The 22,984-nt window shown below is 33.2% G+C and overlaps 1 protein-coding gene and 1 long non-coding RNA gene across 2 annotated transcripts; one reads left to right on the forward strand and one right to left on the reverse strand.

The window, feature by feature from the left end:
• Positions 1-870: 870 nt before the first annotated feature.
• On the reverse strand, positions 871-5,349 carry LOC136274588 (uncharacterized). The gene is made up of 3 exons (XR_010713026.1): positions 4,422-5,349; positions 3,883-3,952; positions 871-1,447 (listed from the first exon to the last, which is right to left on the reverse strand). It is a non-coding gene; the product is annotated as an uncharacterized lncRNA (long non-coding RNA).
• Positions 5,350-9,589: 4,240 nt separating this feature from the next.
• LOC117687493 (multiple epidermal growth factor-like domains protein 10) lies at positions 9,590-22,563 on the forward strand. The gene is made up of 12 exons (XM_066081786.1): positions 9,590-9,713; positions 14,329-14,547; positions 15,373-15,630; positions 17,270-17,407; positions 17,816-17,956; positions 18,221-18,355; positions 18,576-18,716; positions 18,828-18,953; positions 19,740-20,122; positions 21,362-21,487; positions 21,574-21,694; positions 21,863-22,563. Exons 1-9 carry the CDS (start codon positions 9,644-9,646, stop codon positions 19,919-19,921), a joined length of 1,410 nt encoding a protein of 469 aa, XP_065937858.1. The 5' UTR covers positions 9,590-9,643; the 3' UTR covers positions 19,922-20,122; positions 21,362-21,487; positions 21,574-21,694; positions 21,863-22,563.
• Positions 22,564-22,984: the final 421 nt, after the last annotated feature.

Raw genomic sequence — 22,984 nt, forward strand, 5'->3', positions numbered from 1 at the left:
ATTAATTTATACATGTAGCCGTATAAGACATCTATTTTCAATTCATACATTTAACACTGTTAGACAAATACATGTATTACCATCAATTTTTACATGTAGCACTAATAACCAAACACCAACAATTCACACATGTAGCACTTATCTTTTAGTCAAATAAAATCATAAATTCATACATGTAGTGCTATTGAACAACTATTATCATCATTCATACATGTTGCACTAAAAGCTAAATAACATTATTGATTCATACATATAGCACTGATAACCAAACAACATCAATTCATACATGAATCACTATTTGCCAAATAACATCATCAATTTAAACATGTAGCAATTTAAGACAACAATGATCATTAATTCATGTATGTACATGTTTCACTATTGGCCAAATAACATCATTAATTCATGTAGCCCTGTTAGCCAAATACATGTAACCTCATCAATTCATACATGTGGCGCTACTAGTCAAAGAACATCATCAATTCAAACGTATACCACAATTGGCTAGCCAGGTAACACCATCAATTCACACTAGTGCTATAAGTCAACTTTTATCATCAAATCATTCATAAAGTTTACTTCCTCAATTGATACACGTAGCGCTATTGGCCAAATAACAATCAATTCATACCTGTAGCGCTATTAGTACAAAAACATTATCAATTCATATATGTGTAGTGCTAATAGAGGACTAACATCATCATTCGTACACAAAATGCTATTATAGAACAGACAACACCAATTCATATATTAATTATGTAATGTTTTTAGCAATCTTACATCATCAATTCCTTCTTGTAGCACTATTAGACAAATAAAATTATCAATTCATACATGTAGCACTATTATAACTAACATCAATTACATTAATTCATACATGTAGAGCTACTAGCCAACATTCATACATGTAGCACTTTTGGCCAAATAACATCATCAATTCATACAAGTGATGTTAGACAACTCTTATCATCAAATCATTAATGAAGTGCTATTATCTAGCTTACATCCTCAATTGATACATGTTTGTCTATTAATGGCCTAAAATAATCAATTTATACCTGAAGCGCTATTAGAAGACTTACGTCATCAACTCATACACATGTAGTGCTATTAGAGGACTAACATTATATAAATAGTGCCTGTTTGGGAGGGTAACAGTTGAAATTGACACCCCAAGGACACCATTGTCAACCGACGCGAAGCGGAGGTTGACAATGGTTTTCGAGTAGTATTTAACATGAAAATGTAATAATATGAATTCATGCATGCATCACAATTCTCTTTGAATACTGAAGTTGATCAAGATTCATAGATGGCTGTGATTTTACAGGGGAGTACTTTCCATATGACAATAATTTTACAGCTTCATTTAAGATTTCATGCTCTGTTCTTTCATCTTTGGACTGATCAGACCCCACAGTTTTCTGAGATGACAGAAGATCAAAATCTGAAAATAAATATATACCGGTATATTCATTAAAGCTGCTTGGTCCGATTTTTTGGTAAATACATTATCAACATTTTTTCCATACAAATCATTTATCTTAGAAAGTTATGGGCTTTCTCCTATTTACACCAGCAGAATCAGTCTCCTTTCAAAGTTAGAAATATTCAAAGTAAATAAAAATAATTTCTCTTTGGGCAAACGAAAAAACAAACCAAAATGCATCACGGGAATGTTTACAAAAGGAAACCGCTTGGTTTCTTCCCCCGAATGATTGGGGTTATTCAACCCACATGCTATGCATCGATGGTAAAGATAGCAGACTTTGGAAATATTAACGAACAAAACGTACACATGTTTATTTGTAATTTGTCTGATCATTTCGACCTTTATTTAAAGCGATGTCAAAGTCGTAATACAACCAGATCCGTCTCGTCGTCAGGGGTGAAATTTAACATGAGGCGAAATAACGCGGTACCTTTTAATGTCGTTTGTTTTGTTAGCAAATTTTGTACGTATTTTCACACTTTTATCCCATATGTATTGGACGGGTAAAACTACTGCAATGTCTATTATTATACATATCCTAAACATAGCCATCGTTTAAAAGCGTGCATAAAATTTTATATAAAATCGGACCAAGCAGCTTTATAATATATGTATTCAAAGTATTAGACTAAACTCAGCTGTTGGATACACACATATATGTACCACTATAATACACATGTAAAGCATTGACAGCTTTAATAACAACTATATGACATTTCAGAAAAAATTATGCATTGTAAAATTTACATATGATAATCATTTCAAGTGGCAGCCAATCTTTGAATGACCTCGATCCCTAAGATGATCACAGTGACTTTTATCTACATTTTGCATTGTCCTTGTGCCTGAATCACATTTAAACTCATTGAACTGTAAAACTGAAATTCAACCATACAGTTCCAGAAACATATATACCACCCATGCGGCAAAAAAGAAAAGGGTCAAAAAATTCATATTTGGAATATCTATGATAATCTATGATAATAATTAAGTATTGAATCCTTATTTTTTGAAAGATATAGTCCCATAACTGCAACGGTGTGTGCATACAAATTGAATAACGCGCGTTAGCGCGTTATGAAAATTTGTTTGCACACACCGTTGCACTTATGAGACTATATCTTTCAAAAAATAAGGATTTAATGCATATATTTACATTTTTTACATCTTGCCTTGTACGCAAATGCGAGTTATACATCAAAATTACTGTACTATCCTATGGGTAAGTTTAAATTAATGGAAGAGCCACTGTAACAGCCACAAGCGTGATCTTTGATTTTCGCTTGTGACGTTGTATTTATCAGCGTTCAACATTTGTGACGTCACAATTAAAACTCGTCAATTAACCTTTTAGTACCCTTTCTGTGTTATGGTGCTATATCTGCAGTAGCTTTACATGCAAAATATACGTGGAATGTAAATATTGCCAAGTATGCGTCATTAATCATCTTGTACATCATGTAATATTTTTTCACTGTTATACCTCTTGGGTTCGAAAAAGATATATCAGGGTCCATTTTTCTCAGAATAGCATAAGCCTTTTAACTTTAAGACAAGATGACTTTTCAAAGAATGTTAGTGTATGTTAAAGGTAGCAAGGGACAGTTTCGAATAAAGTACCCGTCAATATTTTTGTAAAATTGAGAGTTGCTGTACTTGAAGGCTTATGAGTGTTGCTAAAATTCATGAAATGATTTTTAATGATTATCATTAGTTAGAGGGGTGTCTGTTGTTGAAATTGATATGCAATATGTAGGCCCCTTATGTTAGGTACATGAGAATCAGTAGTAAAATTCGAAACCTGCGGCTATGACTGGTGTGCTGACTTTACACAGTGAAATTGCAAGTTACAGACGGGAGGTAAAATAACACGAAAAGTAGGTGGATGGGACATTGTAAACTATACACCGGTAAGTTTCTGACATGTGATAGTGCAACATGCACGCGGTACGGAAGGTCAACCCTCTGCAGGGAATTAGCTGGGGGAGGTCTAAAAAGCTGAAAAATCATGAAAAATTAGCAAAATATGAAAGGGTCAAAATCTCATAAAAACCAGTATGTAGAGGATTTTATAGGTTTTGACTAATAATTTTCTTCAGAAATGGGTGATTGGCCTTATAAAGAGTGAATTAAAGGTGTTTGTGCTGAATGGGAACTGAGGAAATTCTAGTTACAGAGTTCCGAAGACATGCATCCCTTGGCTACAATGAATTGTATCAAAAAAACTGTCCCCTGCCACCTAAATATCTTTGGACAACATTTGTTCTTACATGTAGTACTCCTCAACTCCTTTGTATTTATATTTTCTGTTTCATATGTAATGTACAACAAAGTTTTATGAGTTGAATACATCATAATAATTCAGTCAATCAATTGTGTAAAAAACACACCTTTCAACTCCTCCTTCAGATCTGTATTAATCTTGACACAGTTTTCTCTCAATGCATTTTCTGCGAACACCTATTAATGGTAAAATTCCAAACATCTGATCATTCTGATGTGTCCATTATGCATTAATTTCCCCGTAAACGTTGGTTCATTTAACGGAGTTTTTGTTCATAATCAAAACAATAATTTATCAGTGACAACAGGTAAGGAAATTGAGATCAAGCATGGGTTTATAAAAGCACTAATTCATTCCTTGAATAATAAAAATAGGTTTTCAAATTTGTATGAGTATTTCAACAAGTAAATTTTAAGTTTAGAACACTATACCACTATAAAAACTGAACTGTATATCTTTTCCATAGATATCTAATCAAATTGGGAGGGGGCAGTTTTAATCTGATATTGATGTGCATTTATTTTATGCATACATACATGTAGTTTGTCCTTGCAATATTTACTGGTACACATAAGAGTACTGTTATATAAATATTTTTGGTTTGTTAAGAATTATGTCATTGGGTAAAGGCAATTTTTTTTTTACCAGAACCAGTTGGAAAATGTGTGCTCAGCTTCATCCATATCTCTCGGCTTTGAATGAATGTAATTCCACTCGCGATTATGCCAGATTGAGCTTGTTTATGTAGTGAATGACAGCATTTTCTCCTTTTCCCTTTCCACTGAATTCCATATTCCTGCCTGTGTTTAGCACATGTACGCCCGCTGAAAATTGACAGCCTCAACCCATGCACACCAGCACGATGATTCTGGTATTTGTACAAAATCTGACTCAGAGGTACATTTAAAAAATCTCAAGTGTGCTGAAGTGTTTTTCTTACAATCTTAAAGTATATTATCTGCTTTCTCTTTACAATTTTCACCAAAACTACATTTCAAACCATCCATTTTGTTGACATCGGCTTTCTCCAATCATTCTTCTTTATCTTCTTTACACGAGAGTTCCACAAAGGGAGATAATTTAATTTGTAAAAATCCCGAATTTAAACACCGGAATATAAGCTTAATATTTATTTGCAACCAAATTCCCATTCAAATATTTTTTTTTATGGATAATTCTATTGTTTGAACCAAGAAACTCTAAATTTAAAACGTTTCTTGAGGTTTTATATCCTACTAAGAGAAGTAGTGTGTTTTGGACATTACCTATCTTATTATAATATTTGATCATCTAGCTTAAAATCAACGAATGAATTAAAAAATATGTGTGCACCAAATCAAAGGTATTTGTATCAGATGTTATGTGAATCTGACTCCATGTATGATTAAACTCTATTTAATACTTAAATGACTCTATGAAATTAGCCTTATTCATGCATGAAATTTATTATGAATAATGAGCTAAAAATAGAAATGGTCTTATCTGGGGGATTTCAGTGGTGCAGATAAATTTAACCATGAAAATTTGATAAAATAGACAATATACTTTAGATATATCCAGATAAACTATGAAAATTAATATACACCCTTCATTATAAAACTTTGATTTTGCATGGTTCTATCGTAGACTGCCTCTTAATAACTTATTACCTCTTTTAAGACATAACAAGCTGGTATGACACCATATTCACTTCTGAAACCCAAAATATGACATTGAAAACTTTCACTTACCTCTCTATGATGACGTTTAAGAGAAGATTTTGTTCGAAATGACTTAACAAGTCTATGGGTACATATCTTTCCATCATGGCTTAGAGAAAACGATGAGAGATTGGATGCGGTTTTCAGAAACTGGTGAACTAGCTTGTTTTGGCGACAAAGTCTCGTTGTCGTCAGCAAGATTGGCGACGGAAACGCCTGAACCACTTTATGGAGAGAGAGTGTGTGTGTACCAATTCCCGCCTGTCCTGGTACATCAGGAAACTTTATCATTACGTAACGATGTACTAAATCGCCCACCTGGACCAGAGATCATTCCAAGTTGGTATCTGGGCAAGAAGCCCACTTTTAAATAGATGTCCCGTGTATTTAGAGGCTTAATCATTATGTATGCGGGCAGTACAGACAGCGTCCAGCATGCAAAGAGTGCACCCTGCAATTACTTAATTGGGAGGACTGGCTGCCGTGCCCCGTATGTAGCTTCCCTGACCTAGCAATTTGGCGGCGGAAGTTACACATTACATAGGTATTCCAAAATAAGAAAAATGAACGCATTGCCAATAATACCCCGGCTTGTATATTTTAAAACAACATTTCTCATCCTCGGAGGTTATTCTGCAACATTCACGAAAACTCGTACTTTATTTCTTATATATATATATATATATATATATATATATATATATATATATATATATATATATATATATATATATATATATATATATATATATATCTCATTGAGCGGTGTTTTCTAATTTAGCGGATCATTTGCTCCATTAGCCTATCACGTGACAAAAAGCTTAATATTATTTTTGTTACGGTCGGTGTCAAAATACCCTTTTACGTTTTAATATGGCTTTTAAACAATAGAAAGGCTAAAATAAAAATTATGGATAAGCTGTTCATTATCTTGCACCCAACAATTAGTGAGAAAAAAATAACATTTAATTCATTTTAAAATATGACTAGTTGATAAATATGATACACCAATGTACATGTTTTTAAAAAATCAATTACGTTTAAGTCATTCCATGTAATTTATATTTAATCAATATAGTTTCATGAGTTACATGAATATCCTTTCATGTTTTTTTTATAGAAGATAAACAGATTAAGAAATAAAAATCCAGACAAATATTATGATCAATTATTTCAAGGCTCTGATGCAAACTGTAGGGGGTCGAATTAATTTATTTTCATATTTAATCATGATTCACATACAATAAAGTTCCATTTGTTTCAGTTCATTTAACAAATTATCAGCATCTATATTTGCAAGTATGTACTTCCAGGGAAGAACAACACCATCCTCTTCCTTATTGGGTTCTGGGTATGGATGAAAACTTGGTACTGCCTGTGATGTCACTTCAGCATATATTTTTCCGCCATTATCCAAAATGTGACGAAAAACCTATGGTACATATCTGATGGGTAGCCCTGCTATGTCAATTACTTTCAACTGGCGCTTTTCATCTGTAATATTATTATGAACATGTAGGGGAAACTTTTTCAATGGGTAGTCTATTCCAAACATGCAAAGACATCTTTGAATATTCTCGATCAACAAGTAAACGGGTGGAGTAGATGTAAAGGGACGGATTTTAAAGGCATGATAGTCATTCACAACACATTTGTCGATTATTATTTTACCTGAAGTTGAACTGTAAGTAGACTGAAAGCGAAAACAAAAACATTTCATAAATCTAGAAGGAAATATTTTAGATACGGTATCGAGAGTCTCAAATATATAAAAAAAACCATATTTACATCGCATTTTCCAGATACTTATAAAAATTATTGTCAGAATCCATGAATCCATTGAATTTCTATCAAATACAGTGCTTATTGTGGAAAGCAGTGTAACGTACGGAAATCCCCTAAATTCCAATTACAAATTAAAGTTATAGTAAAATTATGGAAACACACAACAGCTTGTGGAAAAGCACCCAGTTAAATTTTAGAGTGTTTTGGACACACAAAGTCATAAAATAAGCACACTGCGTGCACCCCAGTTATAACACGAATTGCATTGGACCTCATCTTCTTGCCCTGTTGCCTGACATCTTGGCAAAATTAGTTTGGTGTTACCTTGTCCTAAGCTTACAATATAAACACTGTCACGTTATTTATCTCACAGATGTTGACTTAACCCTTTAACGCCCATAGACGCCTTTTGGTAACTGATAATAGACAATGATGTATTGTTAATAACTTTTTTATAGCAAAACAGTTTGTATTTTTTGAAAATAGAATAGAAACTAACACTTTTTTACTTTTATCATTCTTTGTACGACTTCTAGAAATTACCGAAAACTTGGTGTGCATATCGCATTTTCGTACAGAAATCTCAAAAACTCGCTCTGCGTCGACTGATTCTGTGCTAACTTCCGTCGGTCGAACTTTTGTTTAAAACACCACTGATAAAAATGTTTTATCAAAATTTAAAAGCTTGAAATTTTTGCTACATATGTCCATACAAGCATTTCGACATAAAACAAATGACGCCATTTTCAGGTTGACATATACACGTTGTGTATGTATGTATCTTATATTATATTGACAATTACGCAAATTAATCCAGTAGTTGTCATAATATTTTTTAAATCTAAAAGTATTTGATGTTAAAATTAAATATTTAATCTAAAATTCTTTACTAAAATTCTGTACTAAAATTCACAATAAATTGCTTAGAGTCAGACCGTGCCTGCGAGAACAAAGCGCGACATTATTCCATGACGCGCACCTGTTTCAAATCAACTGAAGTTGTTTTTTTTTTCCAAAAAAAAGCTAGAGGAAAAATAAACGATCTGGATCTTTTTATCAAGTAAAAATAAAACGAAGACGATATTCAGTGTATGACTTTGTATGACAATTCATTAAAGTATATGAATTGTAGGGTAAGTCAATACTCACTGAATTGCAGAATAAACACGTACATCAATTTTATTTTTGATTTGGAGGTTTTGCAATGAAATAAATGGTTCTGCAAAAATGTTTATTTCAAACGTGTCTTTATTATTTCCAATGTTTAAAAAAAAAATGATATCAAATTTGTTTATCAAATCCACATCATTTACAATAAGCGCGTTGTCCGAATGAATTAGCTCCCTTGGCCTGGTTGCTATGACTTTCAAGTAAACAGCGCGAAATTTTATCGACGCAATGGACGAAAGCGCGGACATTGACACAATCAATCATCAATCATGCACAATGGGCAGTCAGTTGAGCGACATTGGTGACGATTTCTGGTCTAAGGACCTTCATGATATGGAAATAGCGGAGTTTGTAGAAGATCGTGGCCCCTGTCATACTCTAGATCTCAAATATCACGTACTCTAGATCTCAAAGATCACGTGTACTGTTACATCGAGCTTATGCTGCCATCAGCCAAATTCAGGAAGATAGCTTAAGAAACCAACAAATATGCAGCACAGACGGCGGAAAGTACAGGCCAGTCCGACCCTGACTGGGTTCCAACAGATGAAACTGAAGTCAGGGCATACTTTGGCCTATGGATTCTTATGGGGATAAACCAATCAGCAGATATCCATATGTACTGGTCTGATAACAAATACATTGGTCAGTTTTTTTTTAATTATTCATTTAATTGCATAATATGTATTTATACATAGATATTATAGGAATGAAATTACATGTGATTTAGCTCTCATGTCACAGGAACTGGGGGGGGGGGGGGGGGAGCTAGGCCCCCTTACTTTTTTTGCAAAGTAGGCATAGCATGATATAGACATAATATAACCATACTTTTTTTGCTTGTTCAAGTTTCTAATAGGTCTAGTTTAAATTCTTTTTTTACGTATACTTACTGAACGTAAGTATGGTTCATACGGGGAAAAAATAAAAGTATGTCTTCCTTCTCAACCCCCATTTTGTCCATTCGCATAACGTCGTAATTGAGAGAGATAACAAAGCAAATATGGTCTGCCAACAAACAACATATTTTTAGTCTAATATTGACAAAATGGTATACAAAAGTCGTACTAATTATTTCACGCCGTAGTGACTCACTTTTGATTGTTAACACTTTATCAAACGCACATCTAAGGAATATATGTTAATGTGAGAGGTCATTTATTTCTTAAGATATTAGTTCATCTTCCCTCAAGCAAGTTGGGCTTTTACTTAATGTTCTGGACAATGGACTTTAAAAGCTTGGTACTCTGTCTTATAGGATTGTCTGTAGCATTTTCATATGGTATGTTAATTGATGCTTGTAAACTACTCCGAATTTTATTTTAATCTCCGTTACTTTTTTGTCATATACGCGAAATTACAGTATTCCTCATATACCTGTTGTCAACTTAGTAGGATATGTGGTACTTATTACCAAAAAGTCTTATATACAGATATGTACACTTTTCTTTATCATAAACCTAACTGTTCAAAGGTGGCATTACATTAAAAGAAAAGAACGTGGAATCCATATTTGTGTGTAAGGTACATGCAGCACTGATATAAGCCACATTGACCAGCGTTTATTTGAGTACAAACTGTCTTTAACAAACAAGTGGCACTTGTTAATGATTCCGTACCCATCATTTTTTAACTGAAAAAGGGGTGTGATTTTAGTAACTTTGATTACTTTGGTACACCTTCTGTGCATAAATCAGGTGTTTAATTAATGAAATTGGGATGTCTTACCAAACTTGACGTAAGAATACTGCAATTTCATCCGCAGTTGTTGGCCTTGGTTTACCATTATTAATGAAAAATTGACTTCATCTAAGTGTTCAATATGATTTATATAACTCTAACTCATAGCTTGCTTAGGCATGATTCTTACATTATTTAGTCCCAGAAAATCTTACTTAAACTTTGCGTCTATTTCCGCACATTGTCAAGCTAGAAATAATATTTTGGTGTTGGACAAAATATGTCAAATTATGAAGATGAAGAACCTGGTCGATGTATTGGCCATCTGTAACAATCATGGAAAGTGGACCTTTCAAAGAGTTTTTTAAAATATTTAATCGTCAGATCATTACATTATTCAAGAAAAAGATCTCTTACGTTCCTTCTGTTTAGTTTCTGGAGACACCTTTTTTTTTATTAGATAATATATTAAAGCATTTAAGAACGCCTGAGTCGCTGGGGTAATAATTAAATGTGGTTTTTAGAAATCATTGATAAACAATTGGGGATGGGGAGTGGGGGACTGCTTCCCCTTTTTAGCAGCATACACTTTTCTTAACTTTACATATGTAATAAATGGAAACATCTTGGATTTGCCCCCTCCACTTTTATCGGAGAATGTAATAAATGTAACTGAAAAACAAGGAATGTAATTCAATTGAAGTTACAATTAGGGTCTTTTCTTCATGATTTTGAGAATTCGCCCTTTTATTTACTGCTTGTCAAGATGTTTAAGATAAAGCTGCCCCCACACACTTTCAAAAACACTATGTTCGTGAATATCCTTTCCTATTTCCTATGGTTGGAAATTTATTAAAATAATTAAGGTTAGGTGATATACATGTACATGCACTAAAATTTATGATCAGCAGCGAAAAATTTAAATTCATGTCTTGTAAGATATAATTGAAACATACCTGCTTCCACTGAATAAATTTGTTTAGTCAGGCAAGCTTTTTGTAAAGCTATTACATGTAATTTTAATAATATAGGTCTTTATTTTAGAAATACAGACTTATACTTTTCAAATTATCAATATTTCATCTTAATTATTGATATATTTTCGAACAAGTGCAGTTGCAGAGTCGAGAATCTAATATCATTGCCCCTTTTAGAATGGACAAGTAGTTCTATGTTAATAAAAGCTTTTGGTCACTGGGGAATTCCGTTGATCGTTCGTTAACAACTTTACATTAAGGATTTAATACTTAGGTGGCAGGGGACAGTTTTTTTGATACAATTCATTGTAGCCAAGGGATGCATGTCTTCGGAACTCTGTAACTAGAATTTCCTCAGTTCCCATTCAGCACAAATACCTTTAATTCACTCTTTATAAGGCCAATCACCAATTTCTGAAGAAAATTACTAATCAAAACCTGTAAAATTCTCTACATACTGGTTTTTATGAGATTTTGACCCTTTCATATTTTGCTAATTTTTCATGATTTTTCAGCTTTTTAGACCTCCCCCAGCTAATTCCCTGCAGAGGGTTGACCTTCCGTACCGCGTGCATGTTGCACTATCACATGTCACAAACTTACCGGTGTATAGTTTTCAATGTCCCATCCACCTACTTTTCGTGTTATTTTACCTCCCGTCTGTAACTTGCAATTTCACTGTGTAAAGTCAGCACAACAGTCATAGCCGCAGGTTTCGCATTTTACTTCTGATTCTCATGTACCTTACATAAGGGGCCTACATATTGCATATCAATTTCAACAAGAGACATCCCTCTAACTAATGATAATCATTAAAAATCATTTCATGAATTTTAGCAACACTCATAAGCCTTCAAGTACAGCAACTCTCAATTTTACAAAAATATTGACGGGTACTTTATTCGAAACTGTCCCTTGCTACCTTTAATATACACTAACATTCTCTGAAAAGTCATCTTGTCTTAAAATTAAAAAGCTTATGCTATTCTGAAAAAAAGTACACCACGTTTTGCCAATTCCATTGAGGTTTAAGAAAAATATGGCCATTTAAGTGAACCCACCATTTCCACTTTCCTCTATTTAGCACAGATTCACAGGGCTCTCCATAAATAAAGCATCTTTACCTTATCTTTTAGAGGTCAACTGTTGTTCAATCTCCTTAAATAGGAAACCTTATTCAATACTACATACATCTGCTTGATATTATCATGATAAAAGCATCACATCACTTAGAAATCCCTTTACATGTATACCCTCCCCCTATCTTTTGATTTTCACATGAAGCATTAGGTTGAACACTTTAACCCAATATTATGAAACTTGTGGCAGTTTCCTTGAGTCATTTCTTACACATAATTGAAAACAACCATCACTGATATTTAAAATTGATGTTCTTTTAGGTAAATGGATGATTTGTAGCATTTTTATTCACAAAAAGTCATGTCGCCCTACATGTGATTTCTAGTTTTCATGAAAAACTAAGCCTATAATCATATTTAGTGGATATCTTATATAGTCTGCTTTCTAGTCTCCTTTTAACTTTGCTAAATTAGTACGACCTACAAGTGTGATGTGTGCATTTCATTAAAATGAAATTCAAACACACCCGGGTACCTGGGGGCGGATGAGAATTCCATCAAAAATGTTCAAATTTTACATGTTTTTCTACATTTTTGATGCATATATACAATAAAAGGGTAAAAATATGTTGTTTCTTGTTCATTTCAAGAGTAATTATCATAGCAGATGTTATTTCAAGGTCAAATGTACATTTACATATCCTACATGTAATGGTAATGGAGTCCATTGGAAAGAAGGGGTGGCTTTTTCAATTCTGTAAATACATCTAAAATACCATTATTTGATAGGAAGGAGCAAAAACTTGAGTTTTTTGACATATTGTATACTTTGATAACTGCATTTGTCTACACGTAAAGTTCATTTGAAATAAAAATATGCTGTTTTAAAAAAATTGGGTGATATAAGTCAGGTGGATTAATGTTATTTCATAAAATCAGACAGCAAAATGGCTGCAAATTCATAAATTTAATGATTTAATTGATAAAAACTGTTTTAAAGTATTTATTCTTATCTCAGTGATTAACTTAAGCCTATTAATTGTGATCAGGATAGGAAATGCCTACTCTCTAAGCCAATTTACTCTAGTGGTGGTCATTCTACACATTTAAGAGGGAGTTACTCCCCTTGAATATTTTAGCTAATAAATCATGTCATGACATCTATAGCCAAGAAAATCATTCATTTTCACAAAATGTATTACTTATGGTACAAAATCCACTCAAAATTACACTCAAAGGAGAAATATGAAAATACCATATAGTCTTGAAGGTGGCAGGGGACAGTTTTTTTGATACAATTCATTGTAGCCAAGGGATGCATGTCTTCGGAACTCTGTAACTAGAATTTCCTCAGTTCCCATTCAGCACAAATACCTTTAATTCACTCTTTATAAGGCCAATCACCAATTTCTGAAGAAAATTACTAATCAAAACCTGTAAAATTCTCTACATACTGGTTTTTATGAGATTTTGACCCTTTCATATTTTGCTAATTTTTCATGATTTTTCAGCTTTTTAGACCTCCCCCAGCTAATTCCCTGCAGAGGGTTGACCTTCCGTACCGCGTGCATGTTGCACTATCACATGTCACAAACTTACCGGTGTATAGTTTTCAATGTCCCATCCACCTACTTTTCGTGTTATTTTACCTCCCGTCTGTAACTTGCAATTTCACTGTGTAAAGTCAGCACAACAGTCATAGCCGCAGGTTTCGCATTTTACTTCTGATTCTCATGTACCTAACATAAGGGGCCTACATATTGCATATCAATTTCAACAAGAGACATCCCTCTAACTAATGATAATCATTAAAAATCATTTCATGAATTTTAGCAACACTCATAAGCCTTCAAGTACAGCAACTCTCAATTTTACAAAAATATTGACGGGTACTTTATTCGAAACTGTCCCTTGCTACCTTAGGTGATTGTCAATGTCTGTAGTTTTTTACGTAATTGGTCATTATAAACTATAGAACCGGATGATTTTTTGCCTCAAATGCCTAGAACCTTTATAGGTATTCGATCTTCACTCATTATTGTACCAGCATAACCCTTTCTTTAATTCAATTTGAAAAAAAAGATCAAGTAGTGTTCTTAAGCTTAATCTAATGTTCCAGAATTTGCAATCGAATTTTCTTATCTTTATTCGATTTTTACAGATAATATATCCTTAAAGAAGATGGCAACCCAATCACATACCTACTCAAACTTGCTTGACGATGCAAAATACGGAGTTGATGGAAATTCAGCGACGTGCATGAAGACATACGACATTGGTGTTCACAGTTTAATAGCTGCAGTGTGGTGGAAAGTGGATCTTAGAAGAGTGTATAGAATTCACAGCATCAATATCCTGTTTAAACACTACGACGGTTACGGTTTGTGATATAGTTGTTTATTGTTTGATCCTGTTTTGTTCTCAAAAAGTAATTTTTGATACAATATAAAAAGGAAAATTATCGCTATTTAACTGAACTAAATGTTGATAAATACACCAGACCCTTCTTGTATAACTTAAATATATATGTTATATTAAAAAACTATTGCACTATTTTATATATATATATATATATATATATATATATATATATATATATATATATATATATATATATTAAAAAGCTCTAAAAAATTATTAAAAACTTTGAGATCACAAAATCATACCAAAATCAATAGCATCAAAACGTACGATTTTTCAACGCTTTGTACTTCCTATCCCCATGACAAATTAAAATCTAAGCTTTTTGATATCAACAGTTGTTTATTCAATATAAATTGTAGTCGAAAAAATACTCAGTTAATTCGATACACAAGGGCGTGTTCTTCATATGAACAGTTTCTAAGGCGAAGCAAGCTACTGACAAACAAGTTGATAAAACAGGACAATCAACAGTATCGTTTGAATTCATCTTTTCGTAAGTTCTGTGGTCTATTCAACGACCTTGTCAGCAAATACAATCTTCCACTGGGTCGTTGTTGGACCATAATTAATCATCTCGTCGTCTATGGTCTTTTCCGTTTTTTCCCTGATTACGACAATGAGCACACAGCGGCTGTGACTGGTCAGCAGAGAATACTAACTCCTCCTAGGCACCTGATCTTACCTCTATTTTTTTATATGTCCGCGATGCTCTGCTTTGAAATTGTATATTTTTATGGATTTTAGAGATAGTTGACAGTTTGTTATTTTTTTTCAAATATAGAGGCCCGACAGCGCAGTCGTTTAGCTGGATTTTCACTGTATGTGTCAAACATTGATGTATCAAGCACTGTTGATATAAAGAGCTCATCTCTGTGTTACAAGGACGGATCTCAGTTACCACCCTTAAACTTTACCTCCACCTGTATTATGTTTGGACGGTACGTCATCTATTACAACGAAAGACGTCGTGAGGTTACCTACCCTGAGAAATATGAACTCGATAACGTTTTTACGGAGCTGTGCGAGGTCATTGTAAATGGTAAAGTATTTAACCACGTCTCTAATATATAAATCGTTACAGTGATTGGGTTTTTTTTCTATTTACGTATTGTATGATAGGAAAACCCGGATACGGACACTACTCTTACATAAACCTAAACTAAAAAAATTCATGCCCTATTTTTTGTTACAAATTTTAACTGAATGCACAGTAATTTTAGACATATATACATAGTTTAATAATAAGAGTCCCGCAGGAAGGGCGCCGTATATTGAGCAGTCCGTCCGTCCATCCGTTTGTCTGTCCATCCGAGATCTCTTGAGCCAATCTGGCTTATTCTTCATCAACAGAGTGCCCTTGGGTAATGGATGTACAGTTACCTTGAACCATGTTTCTAGAGCCACGGTCAAGGTAATGGCAGAATAATATGAAAAATCCTTGTCCAGAGCATTTTATCTCCCCTTCATCTGGATCAAACTTCACTCATAAATTACCTATCGACAAAAGGTGTGCAGTGATCTTGAATAACGTTTGTAGGTCAAAGGCTAAGGTCATATTTGATCACGCAAAAATTTGTTTTTCGGAGCATTTATATTCTTTACTTAACCCTATTTGGTTCATACTTTTGATAAAAGGTGTGCAGTGACCTTGAACCAAGTTTCAAGGTCAAATATGAAGGTCAAAGCAGAATTATATGAAAAATTCATGTCTGGAGCATATCTTTTCTCCCTTTGGTCCAATCTGGCTATTTCCTCACTTACAAAGTGTTTACTATCAAAGGTTATGCAGTGACTTTGAATTAAGTTTGTAGGTCAAGTGTCAAGGTCGTCTTGGTTCATGTAAAATTCACGTTAACAGAAGTGTTCAGTGATTTTATAATCAGTTTTAGACTAGAATTTTTTCCATTGCTCAATCTTGCTCAGGTTGAACAAAACGCCGGTATGTAAGGGGTAATAAGATTGAATAAAAACTTTTATACCAGCTGGAAAATTTCTAAGTTATAGGGCAAGGTAAAAAAAAAATTCTCTGAAACGTTTTTCATCCAATTTTCCATTACTTAAGCGGGGTCCTTTGAGACACAGTACCGATCAGACCCAATCTAACAGAGAGTAAACCCCAACTTAACCCTGGGTTTACTTTCTGGGTTAACTCTGGGTTTACTAGAGTGGACCCAGAGTAAACCCAGAGTAAACTCAAGTAAACCCAGAGTGGACACAGAGTAAACCCCGATCAGAAGTATAACCTGAAAGCAGACGCTACATGTGTATTCGGAATATACAAGGGGCTGGAAGCACAGGCAATAGGATGATAAGTTAAATAACAGGTCTGCATCACACTTCAGTGCGAAAAGTTGACTCCAAAAGCAATTCTTGAGTAAACCCAAAGTAAACCCCATGTTAACCCAAATTTTCAAAAAGTAGACCCAAAGTAAACGCAGAAAGTAAACCGGGGGTTTAGTTGGGGTTTACTCTCGTGTTAGGTTGGGTCTGATCGGTACTGTAGTTACCATCTCAAATGTTGTCTAGTTTCAATTAAAAATAAATTAAAGTTGTGTACTGTTTTCTCCTTTATAAAGTATCGTTATTAACCCAATCTTAAATAACTAAAAAAATGATATCTGTCAAAAAACTTATCTTTATTACCATAATTCTTCATGTATATTGATATTCAATAATAGGCTGTAACGAGTCTGGTGTTTACGGCAGTGACTGTGATATCCAATGTCCAACCCACTGTAAGGGTAATATGTGTCATATTCAGAATGGAACGTGTTATGGTTGTCAGCCTGGATGGATGGGAACGACATGTAATACAAGTAAGATTGTTTTCTGACGGGAAAGTCATGTTATACTAGTAGAAAGTTTCCATTGTGAACATTGTTTTTTGATACATTAGTTTCTATTTCCAAACTTAATAATTAACGATGTGAGATGCAATATCTATGACCTTCAATTGAACCAATTTAGTAAATATATTTAAATTATCCAATTTATGCCCCATTACAGGGTACTTTTTAAATAATATGAAGTATGGTTGTTTTATTCACGTTTTCATATGAGTAAATCCAATTAAAGCATTGAAATGGATCGGAAGGACAACACTTAGGGTCATTGATCAGGGTCCGTTACAGTGTCATCAATGAACACATAACTTCGATACTTCTTTTTTTAATTAACATTGATTTCTCCTTTTTAAAATAACTACAAAAATCATTTTTTATAAGAATGTAGAGAAGGATGGTACGGTATGAATTGTAGTCAGCAGTGTGTAGGACATTGTAGAGACAACGCTACCTGTAATCACGTGACTGGAGGGTGTGACCCAGGATGCGATGCTGCATGGACAGGATACATGTGTGATAAAAGTGATAAGTCAACATGTCATTTTCTTTTCATTTGAAAATCATGTTTAGGTATACATAAATTGATAAAAATACTACAATGTTTACAAACGTTATATTGTTCTAATATTTATTTCAAATGTCCCCTGGTACATAGGTTATACTTGTTATACCTGACTTACATTTGGAAAGCTGAAAGTGTGCACTAACGATAAAATTATAAATATATTTTATAGAACGAGAAATAATAGATGTATAAGTATATTGTTTCTATATATACGCATTTAGATTGTGATAACGGCACCGATGATATTGACTGTATCAACAGATGTCACTGTCTAAATAATTATCCATGTAATAAGCAGACTGGTAATTGTGAAGGAGTATGTAACCCCGGTTACACCAACAGTAACTGTAGCAAAAGTACGGTCACGCTAATAGTAGGAGTCTATTAAATACAAAATGTAGAAGCAAAGGTCTAATTAAATTATTGTCGTGAAGACATTTAAGTGTCGGATAATCTCGATTTTTATACAGTATCAAATTTTCAACTGAACTATACACCAGCTTTATATTACCACTTACTCTTGTACAAACTAATGAATCAAAAATATACTAACTTATATCTTGCTTACTTACTTAGAGTGTCCACCCGGATATTTTGGAATGGGATGCAGCAATACTTGTAGTGGTCATTGTATAAGGAATGAACCATGTGACCACGTCAGTGGAGAGTGTTCTAATGGTTGTCAGGATGGGTTTGAAGGAACACACTGTAACAGCTGTGAGATATGAATTTTTTTATCTAGATGTTGTAGCATTAAAAGTGTCTGTTTTAATTTTTGAAATTTTTCTACACGTACTTATCCAACTATCAACTGGTCTTTTCGTACAGCGTGCATTGTCGGGTATTACGGCAGGAACTGTTCTTATGTTTGTCCCTTTACCTGTCAGACATGCCGACACACAGACGGAATGTGTACTTGTAAGGCAGGATGGACGGGTCCAAGATGTACTAAAGGTAAGTGTGTTAACTTTTTATGGAACATTGTTTACCCCGGTAACCTTTGTACAAAGAAAAGCTAAGTTTCGTTTGTTTTAGATATCAATGAATGGAGTATGTTTGGTATGGTCAAATATAACCAATGTTTAAAAAGTGTCATGTAAAAATCGCATCTTTATTTATCATTGTACAGAGGATGTCTAACACTTTAAACTTGATTTCACTTTCGGTCATCATTGCTTATTTGCTTTTTATTTATGATGTCACAGATATGACCAAATTCCTACAATTTTTAAAATATATAATAATATTGTCAATTTTCATTTATATGCTGCATTCGAAAGTATAGAGCACAGGTTTGCTCAAGTACGATTTTAACATATTTATTTTTCATATAATTATGCAAATCATACTAAAAAATAGTACTTGAGGAAGATTGTGTTGGATGTCGCCCAGTCTTAGAACCAACGAAAAACACCAACATTTTGCTATAAATCATCAATTTATCTAAATAAGGCAATCTCCATGACGTCAGTTCTACATTATGACGCCCTTGTGGTGATAATATTTAACAAACTATTTTCGAATTGATTTCAACTATCTTCCACCTTATCTTTTAAGGTCTTTAAAGGGTTTAACTTTAGAGGCCAAAAATACATAATACAATCCTTAGTTCTTTGTCTAGTTTATGTTACAACTTTTCACAATTTTTTTATCGACAAATTAATTATGCCAATTCTTTGAATTTACGATGATTATAACGCATGCTTCTTTAAATACTTTCATCTCTTAAATATGACCTAGAATGTCCACCCGGATATTTTGGAATAGGATGCAGCAATACTTGTAGTGGTCATTGTATAAGGAATGAACCATGTGACCACGTCAGTGGAGAGTGTTCTAATGGTTGTAATGACGGGTATGAAGGAACACACTGTAACAACTGTGAGATATGGAGTTTTTATCTAGATGGTTTAGCATTTTGAGTGTTTTATATTTTGTTTATTTTTGCAATTGTTCTACACGTACTTATCGAACTATAAATTGGCCTTTTCGTACAGCGTGCATTGTCGGCTATTACGGCGGGAACTGTTCTCATGTTTGTCCCTTTACCTGTCAGACATGTCGACACACAGACGGACTGTGTAGTTGTAAGGCAGGATGGACGGGTCCAAGATGTACTAGAGGTATGTGTGTAAAACTTTCCCATATATTGTGGAGCAATATTTTCCTCGGCAACCTTTGCAAAAGGAAATGCAAAATTTACATTTTTAATTATCAATGAAATTTGTGTGTTAATGCTACCTTCTTTCATAATTGCTCATCGTCAAATCATGCTATTATTATGAAATTGCGACGATTATATCGCACGCTTTTTAAAAGTCCTCCTTACCTTCACATTTGTGAAATGAACATTAATTATATATATAAAAACAGCTAGATACATTTGTTTCAACTTTTATCACATTAGTCAAATGTGTCTCAATTTTAAAGCCATGAATTTGTGAAATAACATTTTTAATTAGAATAATCTAAACCATTTTCTGCTTTTAATCAATTACTTGCTTATTTTACCCTTACAAGTATCATAATTTAGATAGAACTGACTTAACATACAATTATTGCATTTGCAGATATTATTAAAAATAATTCTATTGCAAAGATGAAAATTGCGTCGAATTAATATTTTGTATTTCTCGTTTTGCAAAGGACTAGGTGTGGTATGGTCAAATATCTGCCTCCAATTTCAACCAATTTTTAAATAGTATCATATGAAAATAAAATCTTCACAAATCATTTATAGAGGATGCCTATAACTTTAATAATGATTTTAGTCATCATTGCTCATTCGCTGTGTATCTGTGACGTCACCTAAATGGCCCAAATCCCGCAAATTTGCAAACAAATGAAAATATTCTCATTTTTGCTATATATTTTGCATTAGGAAGTATAGAGCGCAGGTCTGCTCAAATGCGATTTTAATATATGTTTTTCTTCACAAAGTTATACACATTATACTAAAATATGGTACTTGAGCAAGCCTGCGCTCGATGTTTCTTAGTCGAAAAACCATCGGAAAACACCCATATCTAGCTACAAAAAATTATTTTATCAAAATAACGCAATCTTAATGACGTCATTTCTACATTATGAGGTCACTGTGGTGATAATCTTTTACACCTTTATTTCTAATATGATTTTAACTATCTTTCACCTTATTTTTAAAGCTCTTTCTAAAATTTTGATTTTGGGGGCAAAAATGCATAAAACCGCACATAGTCCTTTAATTGATACATCAATAAAAACAAAGCATTTATTGGTAGTTTAAATTATATAAATAAACAATCGTGTCCACACATTATATAGTTTAAAAATTATGTTAAGGGTAAAAATTGAAATTAAAGTGTAATGAGATTTAATTTCAGAATGCAATGAATCCTATGGAGAGAATTGTAAGCATCCATGCAGTAGTCACTGTGTCAACAAAACATGTGACAGATTTAACGGGAATTGTGTGTATGGGTGCACGGAGGGACATAACTGTGATCAAAGTATGGTACTTTCTTAACGTGTATAAGTTATTAATTAGTGAAAATATTGTGTGTCCATTGAAATCTTTATTTCTTTTAATTTTAAGACACAGATAACCTTCAGACAAGTGATACAAAATCAATTACACTGATCTCAATGGCATTGATTGCTGCATTTACAACATCTCTTATTGTCAACGTTATTCTCATCAGCGCAAGTTTGATTAGGTAATGGTCAAATTTATTTATTTGATTAGATTTATTTCCCTTTGTATTAGGCACACCAAAATCTAGTAATGTTTTTTAAACCTTTGAATGCGTATTTTTGTATTTCTGTTTATTTGTTTGTTTTTTTGGCATCATATTTTTTAAAGTTTTTATTCATATAAAAACTAGGAAGAAATCAAAGCAGTTCTGTTGTCGGAGTTCTTCATCAAGTGAAAATCAGAGTGTAACCAATGACGGCGCCTCTCAGTACCAGGAACTCAGTGTATTATCTGTAGGGGACAACACGTATCAAACTCTGACACCAAATGTAGCTAAGGGAGACAACTCTTATCAAACTCTGACACCAAATGTAGCTAAGGGAGACAACACTTATCAAACTCTGACACCAAATGTAGCTAAGGGAGACAACACTTATCAAACTCTTGATTAGATATAATATTGTCATTACATTTTTTAACAAGTTTTATGAACCTACAATGTAAGGTCAGGTAAAACTGTGTACCTAGTAGTTGAATTAACTATTGTGTTATGAATAAAGCTACACGTAAATATGTGTCATGTATTCACTATATTGTCACCGTGTGAAAAATACTTATATTTCGAGTGACATAATGTTTCTTGATTAAGTGCTAATTTTTTCTAATTAGACCTCATAGCTGGACATTAAGAAGTCACCTGTAATTGAACTAAATATAAATCCTTATTAATCCTTTAAATTAATTATTGTATGTGTCACGAGTAACTCTATTTATTTACACCTGTATGTATGCTTTACCTATAAATTAGTCGCTATCCACAATGATCGTCAGTTGGAGACTGGACCTTGTATTGTCCATGCCGGCTGCAAAGATCGTGTAGAAAGGACAAGTTTGGATCTTTAATAAATTTTGTTTTAAAAACTGCATTTTTTATCGGTATTTTGTTTTAATTCATTAAATTGCATAAATAGTATCAAAACAATCTTTTGAAAAGTATAACTTAACTGTATCTCACTAGATCAGATTATAATGCGGAGTTAAAGAGTTCATGTTGATTATATTCCGTTGTTAAAACGTAGTAATAAGAGATTTTAATATGAAATGTTTTAAAATATGTGTTTTTTTAAACATTTATTCGTATATTAGAGCTTAATACAGAAATCAGCCGCTGAACTTGTCTTTCAGTCGCAAGTGCTATATATACACAAAAGAAGCACTATAGGAAAACAGAAATATGGGTCAAGGGAGGCAAAGTGAGGCGTATGCAAAAATTCATTTTGATTCTGAAAAAGACAAATGAACTTACAAATGT

The sequence above is a fragment of the Magallana gigas genome, chromosome 1, assembly GCF_963853765.1.
Source record: "Magallana gigas chromosome 1, xbMagGiga1.1, whole genome shotgun sequence".
NCBI classification, from domain to species: Eukaryota; Metazoa; Mollusca; class Bivalvia; order Ostreida; family Ostreidae; genus Magallana; species Magallana gigas.

Excerpts from the sequence above, each read along its gene's own strand:
- LOC117687493 (XM_066081786.1), top strand. The coding sequence starts at position 9,644 with ATGTTCTGGACAATGGACTTTAAAAGCTTGGTACTCTGTCTTATAGGA. Across the intron at positions 15,631-17,269 it reads GTGCGAGGTCATTGTAAATG|GCTGTAACGAGTCTGGTGTT; the intron begins GTAAAGTATTTA and ends ATTCAATAATAG. Across the intron at positions 17,408-17,815 it reads GGGAACGACATGTAATACAA|AATGTAGAGAAGGATGGTAC; the intron begins GTAAGATTGTTT and ends ATTTTTTATAAG.